We start from the raw sequence: 12407 nt of genomic DNA, 5'->3' as shown, positions 1-12407 counted from the left end.
GGTGTCCCCAGAATAGGTGGCCAGCGGTATAGATGTCCCCAGAACTGGTAGCCAGGGGTAGAGATGTCCCCAGAACAGGTAGCCAGGGGTATATGTGCCCAGTATATGTAGTCAGGGGTATATGTGCCCAGTATATGTAGGCAGGGGTATATGTCCCAGTATATGTAGGCAGGGGGTATATGTCCCAGTATATGTAGCCAAGGGGATATGTCTCAGTATATGTAGGCAGGGGGTATATGTCCCAGTATATGTAGGCAGGGGGTATATGTCCCAGTATATGTAGCCAGGGGGATATGTCCCAGTATATGTAGGCAGGGGGATATGTCCCAGTATATGTAGGCAGGGGTATATGTCCCAGTATATGTAGGCAGGGGTATATGTCCCAGTATATGTAGGCAGGGGGTATATGTCCCAGTATATGTAGGCAGGGGGTATATGTCCCAGTATATGTAGGCAGGGGGTATATGTCCCAGTATATGTAGGCAGGGGGTAGATGTCCCAGTATATGTAGGCAGGGGGTATATGTCCCAGTATATGTAGCCAGGGGGATATGTCCCAGTATATGTAGGCAGGGGTATATGTCCCCAGAAAAAGTAGCCAGGGGGATGTGTCCCAGTATATGTAGGCAGGGGGATGTGTCCCAGTATATGTAGGCAGGGGTATATGTCCCAGTATATGTAGGCAGGGGTATATGTCCCAGTATATGTAGGCAGGGGGTATATGTCCCAGTATATGTAGGCAGGGGGTATATGCCCCAGTATATGTAGCCAGGTAGATATGTCCCAGTATATGTAGGCAGGGGGTATATGTCCCAGTATATGTAGGCAGGGGGTATATGCCCCAGTATATGTAGCCAGGGGGATATGTCCCAGTATATGTAGCCAGGGGGATATGTCCCAGTATATGTAGCCAGGGGGATATGTCCCAGTATATGTAGGCAGGGGTATATGTCCCAGTCTATGTAGGCAGGGGTATATGTCCCAGTATATGTAGGCAGGGGTATATGTCCCAGTATATGTAGGCAGGGGGATATGTCCCAGTATATGTAGGCAGGGGTATATGTCCCAGTATATGTAGGCAGGGGGTATATGTCCCAGTATATGTAGCCAGGGGGATATGTCCCAGTATATGTAGCCAGGGGGATATGTCCCAGTATATGTAGGCAGGGGGATATGTCCCAGTATATGTAGGCAGGGGTATATGTCCCAGTATATGTAGCCAGGGGGATATGTCCCAGTATATGTAGCCAGGGGGATATGTCCCAGTATATGTAGGCAGGGGTATATGTCCCAGTATATGTAGGCAGGGGTATATGTCCCAGTATATGTAGCCAGGGGGATATGTCCCAGTATATGTAGGCAGGGGGTATATGTCCCAGTATATGTAGCCAGGAGTATATGTCCCCAGTATTTGTAGCCAGGGGTATATGTCCCAGTATATGTAGCCAGGGGGATATGTCCCAGTATATGTAGCCAGGGGGATATGTCCCCAGAAAAAGTGGCCATGTGTGCCACAGCAGGAGGGGAGCAGCGCAGAGAAGAGGGAGAGCTATGGGCACTCACCTTAGGGGGCTCTCCCTCCCTCTCTCGCTCTCCCCTCCGGAGTCCGGAATGAAGTGTACAGCGGCTGGGCAGCGGGCGGAACTTACCTCCTCTCGTCGCACGCGCCAGTTGTTTTACCCGCTACTCTGGTCTGATCCAGACCAGAGTGCGGCACCAGAACTTCCGGCGCAGGAGCGAGACGAGGTAAGTTCCGCCCGCTGCCCAGCCGCTGCACACTTCATTCCGGAGGGGACAGCGAGGGAGAGAGAGACACTGACCTTTACCAAGCAAGGAAGACATACAGATGTTATGTCCGATAATGTATTTATTTTACTTTATGTCATATAGGGCACAGTATATAAATTGATTACGAGTTTTGGAGTTCAAAATCTGCATTTGATATTTTTTTGCGTTTTTCTTATATAAACATTGGAACATAATGAATATTCTAGTGTAGGCAGATGTTATTTTATTATATGCTGTTGTTTTATATTGCACTTACTCCTATCTGTATTATTGCCTGAGGAAGCGGGCTATAGACCCGCAAAATGCATTGCATTTGTTCTGGAGTACAAATTAAATCTTGTTTAAACCATACATAGTGGTTGTGTTTGGTTTTAGGGAGGTAAGTCCACCCTTGCCCCCCAACTTTTATATGTTTTATATACCTATGATCAATTTTTACTCTGCTGGCGCCTCTGTTTCCATTGCAAGTTTTAAAACGTCTGTTGGTCCATTAAGAGGGACCAACAGGACATTTTAATACTGCTGGCAGTCCAGTGGTTAAGGGCCAATGCCTACATCAACCATGGTCTACATTGACCTAATGGCTCAGTTATCTACTAGCTGCGAGCCTCTGATTAGCATGGCTGAGTGTCGATTGAGTTAATGTGCGCATTAGGTCATAGTAGGTGTCACTTGGCAATAAGAAATTGAACTTGGCGTGTGATATTATTATTCTGCAGGATGTTTTTTTTCCCCCTGCATGCATGTGAGCCGACCTATTGTCTTACATTGGCCGTCAGTTGTAATGCGATTTTGTATGTGAGAAAAAAACTGTAAAAGTTTGGATTTCAGGGTGCACTTTGGAATCTGCGCCTGTGCTGGAGCACCTTGTACCGTCCCTGCAAATAGTATTCTGGCCTAGATTCAACCCGGAACCTAACAGTGCAAGGGAAGAGTGCTAGTCACTAGAGATGGTCTGTGAGATGCAAATCATTATTCATTGATGGAGGATTATGCAAATTATATATTCACGTTTATTCAGCTCAAAAATGGAATCAGATAATGCCAAGGTGGAATTTGATCTATTTTCAAGCTACATATATTTGCATACAAATACCAGTTTGGAATTATTTGCATCTCATGACCAGCCCTACTAGTCATTATGCCCCATGCCTTTAATCTGTTATGATCACTTCTGCAGCATGTACTGCTGGCTGCAGTTGTTCTGTAGACAAGCAGATTTTGATTTCTTTACATGCATTTGCTTGCATAGTTTTGCTTGCAATCACACTCGGGCCTCTTGCACACTGCATGCGATTCCGATTCAGATTCCGCTTTTTAATCAGTTTTTACATCCAATTCAGATTCCGATTTGCAGTGTGCAGGGAGCAAACTGCAAATCTGAATTGGAATCGGAAGTAAAAACAGATTATAAAGCGGAATCTGAATCTGATTCGCTTGCCGTGTGCAAGAGGCCTAAGGGTTGATTTCATCTGCAGTCACTCCGCAGTTCATGACAGTTTGGGATGCTCTTGTAAAGTCAAACATTGTCTGTTGCAGTGGAGCTGCAATCCCTTTCTTGCAGGTTGCATAGCTTTGTCTGTCTTTCCCTGCTGCCAGCTTGTGACTGATTATCATTCACCTGTGTGGGAATCTGCATGTCTGCTCCCATTGAATGACCTCAGTATAAAGAGCTGCTTACTGCAGTGCTCCTCGGGCTATCATAGTCTCAGCAGCATCAGCCTGTCTTGCTGTTACTTTGGCCGATATAAACGCATACTAGCACGTTTGCTATTTTCCTTGTATTCATGTTACGTTAATACATCAGTGTCGCTGATATATACGTACTCAAACTGTTTATATCCTGTGTTCAGTCAGTCAGTTCCAGCACGTTTCGGTAGGTTGCGCTTATCGTGATCACCCGTGCTTAGCTAGTTCAGTCCTGTTCCTGTTACCTTGCGTGGATTGCGCTCACTTCTGCGTAGAAGTAGCAAATCCTTCCTAGTCCTGTTCCCTGTATTGCTCCAGGTCCTAGCCAGTGTTCCTTGCTTATGTTATATATCGATTAATCGCCGATATATACATATGTTAGTCAGTCGTTTGTAGTTTCATTGATAGCTGTAATTGTAATACGCTAGGAATATCATGTCTATTGTATATTTGTGTGTATTACGTTTGCCTGTCTTGATTCTGCTATTTCCTGACTATTCTGTCCTGTCCTTGTGAGGTACGCCATCTCTGCGTTCACGATTGACTACCTCATTTCAGTCCTCTCCTCCACTAGTGCGTTTGCACTATCACTGAGGATATCCTGGTTCCTTGTGCTTGCGTATGTGTCTCCTTCATATCAAGTTATGCATTACGTGCTGACTGTGGAGAATATACCACCGAGCGTAACACATGCCTTCAATTTGCTATCATGCCTTCAGTATATACCAGTGGAAGGGAAGCACTTTGCTCATACTATAGGTTAGCAGACCAGTTGGGATTTCATAAGAATGGTAATTGAGGTACGCACAGTAAATCATACCAGAAGAGAAAAATTGGAAGAAGTCATGCTGAAATCTATTAAAAATCTGTTTGTATGGGGCAGTAATCAATCCTTCTTTCATCAGAATCAGAATCATTTATTTATTTCGCCAAGTACAACGGGGGTTGTACCCGGAATTATTTTTGGCACATACAGGGTCGGTGATGGTACATCAAATACATACAGTACTGCATACAGTAAGTACATACAATAGAATGTTCAAAGCATGGCATATGCACAAAGACAGTGTAGGGGGACCTAGGAGCGGGCTTTTGAGTGCTATGTTGAGTGGAGCTGCCGCAATCCTGTTGTGGCGCTCAACAGCTCTGCAGCAATTCAGATGCCCTACAGAAGGTCTTGAAGGGATAGTGCAGAGAGAAGAGAAAAGAAGGAGAGAGAAGGATAGAGAGTAGGCGAGAGCGAGAGAAAGAATAGATGAGAAATGAGAGTCCGAGAATCCCCTGGGGTTTTGATGGTGGCCTGCAGATTGGATCACTGCTTTGGTTGGAAAGTTGGAAAGTCCCCAGGCTTGCGGCCTAGTCTGGTAAGGTTGGATTTGTAGGCCCAAAAGGAGGTCTTCGGCAGAGGAGAGCATTCCTGGTGCAGGTATTCCTAGATGCCTGCTGGCTGCAGGGCTCCAGGGCATGGAGATGCTGTAAGGGCATGGCACCAAGCTATGGACACAGGATGCACACTAGGCTGAGGTGGGCCCAGGAGGCCACAGTGAATTTGCGTTGCTGCTGCTGCTGAGGGGCAGACCTGGGGGCTGATGTTCCCACTCACAGGCTGGGGGATAGTGGATAGAGGTAACTGATTTGCTCTGGCCGCAGAGATAGAGCAGCAGCAGCAGACATACCTCCCCCCAACTGCAGCGATGGAGCAGCCCGCACCCAGAGTGGCAGAAGCCCAGTGCTAGGGATCCCGAGGCAGCTGGAGCCGGCAGTGTTCTAGTGTACGCCCATGGATAAGAATCAGGCAGGCCACCACAAGCACCACAGTCCTCCCGTCTATTTTGTTGTGGCTGACCTGCAGAGCGGTGGTGCCCCCCACGGGGCAGACGGTAGCGATTGCTGGTCTGACCGGAGATGGTGCAGCTGTGGAGAGGAGAGGCGTGCACAGCACGGGCACCCCTGGCTGGTATGATGGAGCGGGAGTTGGAGGGAGCTTCTGTCCCGGCGGCTGCTTGCAGCTGGGGGGTGGTACACAGACCTTTCGGCCTCCTGCTTGTCCTGGCGGTGTCCTGGTCTCACTGGGCAGCAATGGTGTAGTTGTTCAGTGTCCATGTGATGTGGATCACGTGGATGCTGAGCATGGGTCGGCGGCTCTCTCTGGAGTCCTCCACGTGGCGAGCCGGTTCTCAGAGAGAGTGCAGGGGGAGTCGGAGCCCGGAGAGCGAGCGCACCGCTCCGCACTTCCCAGCGGTGGAGTGAAGATGCTGCAAGGAACCTCTGAGGTGAGCCATGGCCAGGGGAGACCCAGGGAGATGAGAAAAAAGAAGTTATTGCCGGAGCCCTGTGGCCGTGGCTTCCTATCCAGGCGCCATCTTGGATCTTATTCATCAGAATTTAATCAGAGTGAGATCTATATTTTGACTTAATTGGGTGGCAATCTATTAATGTATAGCTATCTTTAGGTTATATGGTGGGCTAGAAAAGCTAAATGGCTGGGCAATTGAATGACAATTGAGGTTCAATATTGCTTAAAGAAAGCACAGTACACTCCAAACCACGTCAGCACGACCAGGAGTGGCTCTTGTGCAGGTGCAGTAGATGCTGACCTGGAGAGGTCGGCATCTCCGACGGAGGGGATCCTGGGACACCGGAGCTGCGGCGAAGGACTGACAGAGGTTGGAGGAAGCCCTGGGTAAGTAGATCTCATTTTCTATATATTGCCTGATGCTTCATTTAAAGAGGAGCTGTCAGCCATACTATCAGGAAAAAAACACAAATAAAAGTAGATAAATACTTGCTCTACTTACATAACATATGTTTTGCATTGACCTCATTTTGATTTTAGTGATTTCTCTATCTTGAAGCCAATCCTGACATAATATTCTCCCTTACTCTGTCTGTGTATCATTACCCGCCCTCCTCCCAGTTTTAAGAAACTCCCATCCAGCTCTGCAGTACAACATGCATTGTCTCAGCATGAGAAATATTGGCCAATCAGAGAGGAACAAAGTTGTGGGAGGGGAAAATGGGAGGTAAAGAGGCTTCAGCCAATCAGGCTGCATTAGTTATGTCTGAGGGGAAGTAAAGAAGAAAAAAAACTTCCTTTGTGCGGCAGATGTACCAAATAAGAGCCTAGGAAATTGGAAAATGGTGTTTTATGGAGAAAAAAGTAAGAGTGATTTTTAACTTTTGGATTGCCTGGTTAGCACCCTTTTACTTGTTTACCAGATAAAAATAAAGAATTGATTTTTGATTTTATGCCTGAGTTACACTTTAAAGGACCACTATCGCAAAAATACATAATTAAGAGACGGAGTTCGGAAGAGCTCAATGACCATGTAGGGGGAGGACCAGAGCAACTGCCGTTCTGGCTAGAAAGAAGCTGCTTGCGAGCAATGTGTTGTTTAATCTCTGCCGCGTCTCTGGCTGAGTCTCTGGTTCTGCGGAGGACACATGCACAGTCTGTGTGAGAGAAAGGAGGGGCAGCCAGATACGCTACAGTGATTAAAGGATACCCGAAGTGACATGTGACATGATGAGATAGATATGTGTATGTACAGTGTCTAGCACACAAATAACTATGCTGTGTTCCTTTTTTTCTTTCTCTGCCTGAAAGAATTAACTATCGGGTGTGTAAGTGGCTGACTCAGTCCTGACTCAGACAGGAAGTGACTACAGTGTGACCATCACTGATAAGAAATTACCCTTTTTATCTCTTTCTTGCTCTCAGAAGCCATTTTCTGCCAGGAAAGTGTTTTATAGTTGGAATTTCTTATCAGTTAGGGTCACACTGTAGTCACTTCCTGTCTGAGTCAGGACTGAATCAGCCACTTACATACCTGATATTTAACATCAGGTATCCTTTAAACAACACATCGCAAGCAGCGTGTAACTTCTTATCACAGCAAAAGGATCTTTCTAGCCAGAACGGCAGCTTGTCTCCCCCCACATGGTTAATGAGCTCTTCTGAACTCCTTTGCTTAATTGTGTATACCCATCTTCCTCTAGCTGCAGCAATGTGTCCTGTCAAACACCTCTTTCACCAGATATTTACTTTTTTTATAACTTGTACCTCTTGTGCACATTATTTATTTTATTAACTAAAATCAGCAATATTAGCCATAATGCCCCTTTAAGTACTTCTGACCATCTTTGTACAGTAGATGCAATTAGAGTCAATAAACGTTATAATTTACAAAAAAAATAAAAATTTTGACTTGATGTGAATTTGTATTGTTTCAATCAAGATATGTAATTATGTTTTTTTTTCTCTCTTTTTCAGACTTTTGGTAAAGCTACAGGAGCTTAATTATCAACTAAAAGTAAAAGCAGTCTTTGACAAGTACGTACATTTTTATTTTCAAATATATTTTTGTTAACACTTTAATGTGGACCTGAACTCAGAGTGTCCTCTCTTCTCTAAAAGATATGCAACGGCATCATAACCTTTAAACAAAAAAACAAACAAACATTTCTTTGTTACAGCTGATACAAATCCTAAAATAAATCTGCACTGTTTCTACTTCCTGATTCATGGAGGCAGACATATTGTTAACATGCTGTCCTTTCAAATGATCTTATCCGCCATCTCTGCCATGGTAGGCATGTGACACAGGGGAGTGATGAAACTTCAGCGCAGGCGCAGCGGTTTTCAGACTTTAAAGTCTGAAATTCCAGAAGTGAATTGGAGGCAGGGTTGGAGCATCGGTGAGTGGCTGCGCGGGCATAGGATGTCTGCGGGGGACCATTAGAAGCCCCGAATAAGTTCAACTCATTTTCCATAGAAGAAAAGTCCGCCAGCCTCAGGATTGCAAATATATTTGCGGGGAGTCCTAATGGGGTGAGAGGTCCATCACACCTCTCAATGTCACCAAGTTCCAAGATGCACAGCAATTCCCATAAGACTCGACCCTCATCGGATATTATATCCAATTCATATTTATTTTATAATGCCAGACATATATACAGCATACAGACAGCACAATGTTTTGGGCATTGGCCCTTTATCAAGTGCTCAAAACTTCTGATCCAACATACAACATATATTGACATAACACTTCTCACCACACACAAGGATTGGGGGGTGGGCACATTGCTTCAATACTGATTAACCCTCTCTAGTGAAAAGAGCAGCATACCTGTTAAAGGAAACATCTAAAACTGAAGTCTTCATTGAGACCATTAGGTGATTGAGTTCCCAATCGCTCCATCCAAAATGCTTCCTGTCTAAGGAGGGTATTCCTATGGGACTTACCCTCTGGGGAAATAACAACTACCAATCTCTGCCACCTAAGCTGACTCACATTGTGTCTCTGCTCCACAAAATGTTGCGCTAAAGGGGACACCTTGGTGGTATCAACCTCACCCTCTTTCACTTTCTTAAGGACCTGGATATTACTTTTGTGCTCATGTAACGATTGTGGAATTCTCTCCGTGATCAGCGCACAAGACGTGCGCTGACACTGCGGAAATCCTCCACAAGCGTATAATTCGAGGGAACCCAGCAAAAGGTGCAATGCACCTGTAGAGGGAAATTCCTGTCGGCAGGTGGAGCTGTGGAGTGCAGAGGAACAGCTCCTCTGCCCTGCCACAGACGCAAGACAGGAGTTGCACGAAGGGAAAAAATGTATGTATGTCCACCAATCTAGCCGCCCACCTGCGACGGCGGACACACAACAAAGGAAACCGAGTGAGAACGCAATCGCCTGAGAAGCGATTGCGAATGAGATTGAGCAAAGGGACAGATTGTATGTGTGTGCACCAAACTAGTCGCCAACCCGCGACGGTGCATACACAACAGCAGATATGAAGTAGGAACGCAATCGCGATAGAGGCGATTGCCAGAGGTGACACAAGGCTACAGCAAGACAGAGCACGAGAGTAGCAAAGGCACAGCAAATCATACAATGAGAAGATAAGGAAAATAACAAACGCTAACTAAACGCGAACACCGCACTCATTCGCAACAGTGTACGCGTTTATGCGCGGTCTCCGCGTGTTAAGCACAACAGAGACAAGCACGCCTAACTAATCACCAACAGACAAACCTGAAACAGAGGACGCGAGCGCTTGCTTAACGGTTACCTCACCGAGCCTCCAGCAAGCGTTCGTAGCAGACAAGACAGATACACGAAAACAGGAGTAAGTGAGAGACACGATCCACTGCTCTTTCCGCCAGAGCGAGTGCGATCCAAGTGTAGCAAGAGAGTTGCAGACCAGGAGGATCCACAGCACTAGCGCAAGGCGAGTGCGATCCAGGCAAGACAGATCAGAAGGGGCTACCAGTAACAACCGCTGTTCCGGTTAGCACCCAGACACACAGAACGATTTCCTGTCGACCACCGCTGGGACAGGACAATCGTAACAGACAAACAAACAGATATGCAATCCTAACTGCACTAGGGAACCTGCCTAGTGCAGTCCCAGGAATTACTCTAAGCTAATCATTACACAATGAGCAAGGCTGACACTCCAGGAGTGTTTCACAGGACTAACCCTTATGACCAGCCCAGGTCTGTGATATCACATGGTATTTATAGTACAAACCTCCAGAGGATGTGGCTAGGCAATTTGCATGACAAACGTATGCAAATTCCTCAGCAGCAGCAAGCTGCAAAACTGACAAAAGGTCTCTCTCCCAGAGACCTGCAGAATGCAGACCTGAACAGTGGTCAAAAAACTGCCTGCCTGCGCAGACAGCTGAGCGGATCATTACAGCTCATTGAGCCTAGCCTTAATATCCCTAGTGGATTGGCCCATGTACCCTAGGCCACAGGGGCACTTGATATAGTACACTACCCCCTTGGTGTCACAGGTGGCGAAATCTTTTAAAGTAATAGGAGTACCTGTGCGGGGATGATGTACTTCTGAGCCCTTAATGATATTGTTACAGTGCTGGCAGTGCAAGCACAGGAATGTCTCTATCTTAGGGGGTCCCGAAAACCGCTGGATAACTCCCCCTGTCCTACCTACATCTGCTCTTACCAAATGGTCTCTAAGAGATTTACCTTTCCTGTAGACAAATCTCGGTGGAACTCTACAGATAGGAGCGAGTTGGGGATCCATCTCATTCACCAGCCAAAACTTCAACATCACGTCTCTCAATAAAGCTGATTCTCTGCAATAAGTCGTAATAAAATACACATCATCAGTTTGATCTTGATCTGCCATCTTATATTCTCTTATGTTTCTCTTTCCATCTCCCACACCTCTGATGCCAAATCCTGACATCTCTTTCTGCTGTACCCCCTTCTCACAAAATAGTCAGAGAGGAGCTGAGCCTGTTTCCAATACAACTCATCAGTGGAGGTAATCCTCCTTGCCCTAATATTTTGACTTTTAGGAATCCCGTTCACCAATGGTCTAGGGTGACAGCTACTGGCTAAAAGAAAGGCATTCTTATAAGTGTCTTTCCTGTACAAATCGGTTTCAAAACCGTGTTCTCTTTTTCTAATCTTGACATCGAGAAAATGTATACTGCTGTCACCATATTCCATTTTGAACTTTAAAGTGTTGTGTTTCTGATTAATTGCATCGAAAAACACGCTCAGCTCACTCTCAGTTCCCATCCAGCCAAAAAATAAATCATCAATAAATCTAGAGTACCCCAGGATGCCACTGGGGGCCAAAAATGTGTGGATTCAAAAAAGGACATGACAATATTAGCTACCGTGAGAGCATACGGGGCCCCCATTGGCACCCCGAGGACCTGCAGATAAAAATCGTCGCCAAACCTGAAAAATGAACGTGTTAAGCTAAACTTAAGCAATGTCATAATAAACGCAAGCATCTCATTACTGACACCACCTTCATTTTTCAATCGCTCCTGAACTGCTGACAATGCTTCACTGTGCACAATGTTGTTGTATAAATTTATTACATCCATAGTCACCAGGAAATTTGCATCCTTAGTATTAATCTGATTTAGAACATTAAGGAAATGGGTTGTGTCTTTTAAACACCTTTCATCAGCTCTCACAATTGGTTGCAACCAGGTGTCCACAAAAATACTCAGAGGTTCCAAAAGGGAATCGACTGCTGACACGATTGGTCTCCCTGGTGGGTGCATGAGGTCTTTTGTGGACCCTCGGCAGCGTATAAAACACTGGTACCATTGGGGAGTCCTTTTTCAATGCTGCCAGAAGTTCTTTGCCAATAACACCCATGTGTTATAGACTTGTCCCTTTTAAATTTATTCAGAGCCTCATTTTCTTGTTGTGTCAGATTATACTGTTTTTTTTCTTTTGTAGCTAGTCTTTTCGTAGTTTCCTTAAGGACTAATTTTTCAAATAAATCCAGTGCACGGCTCGATAGTGGAGGATCATTTTTATTCCTAGATTAAAATTTTTTGGGGACATCTTGGGATTCGTTGTAATTGCGACTATCCAATGTTCCGTTTCGGCCGATTCAAGCTATGCCAAACCTTCTATTTGATGTTTCTAGTGTATCTATATAAGTCTATCTTTACATCAAACATCTTGATGCCACTAGTTGGATCAAAGCCCAGTCCCTTATTAAGTACAGCATACTCCCCTTGTGTTAACCGTTTATTTGAAATATTAATCACTCTCTCCTCTCTATTCAGCAAATTAGTGATTTCTAGATTACCACTCTGATTGTTCCATGTGTCAACTTCTCTAAGATCAATACCCTCTGTCCCCGGTGTACTGCCCGTTATCACAGTTGCAGCATTATTAGTCATATCGTTACTCACTGCATTTGCAATCTTACTAGCAGCTGAGTCAGCGCTGTCCATGGCCGCCGTGCCTCCTTCAGTGATCCGGCACATCGCTCCTATTGCTGGCTGTGGGTGACAGGACAATTCTGTGATGGTGGATGCGGCGCACCTTGCGGTCTCCGGCCGCTGCAACCTCTTCCGTCGGCGGGACCTCCCCTTCCTCTGGGCGGATTCAACTCATTTTCCCCCAACCCCCCTACAGT

At 45.7% G+C, this 12407-nt stretch overlaps 1 protein-coding gene across 1 annotated transcript in view; it reads left to right on the top strand.

Moving 5' to 3' along the window:
- Positions 1-12407, top strand: part of STAT1 (signal transducer and activator of transcription 1) — a 1171385-nt gene that overhangs the window by 590670 nt on the left and 568308 nt on the right. Inside the window, exon 8 of the mRNA XM_068244925.1 lies at positions 7750-7809. Within this exon, the coding sequence (XP_068101026.1) occupies positions 7750-7809 (60 nt within the window). The remainder of the gene's footprint in view (positions 1-7749; positions 7810-12407) is intronic.

This window comes from Hyperolius riggenbachi, chromosome 7 (assembly GCF_040937935.1).
Source record: "Hyperolius riggenbachi isolate aHypRig1 chromosome 7, aHypRig1.pri, whole genome shotgun sequence".
NCBI classification, from domain to species: Eukaryota; Metazoa; Chordata; class Amphibia; order Anura; family Hyperoliidae; genus Hyperolius; species Hyperolius riggenbachi.
This window is presented reverse-complemented; position numbering and strand designations above follow the sequence as displayed.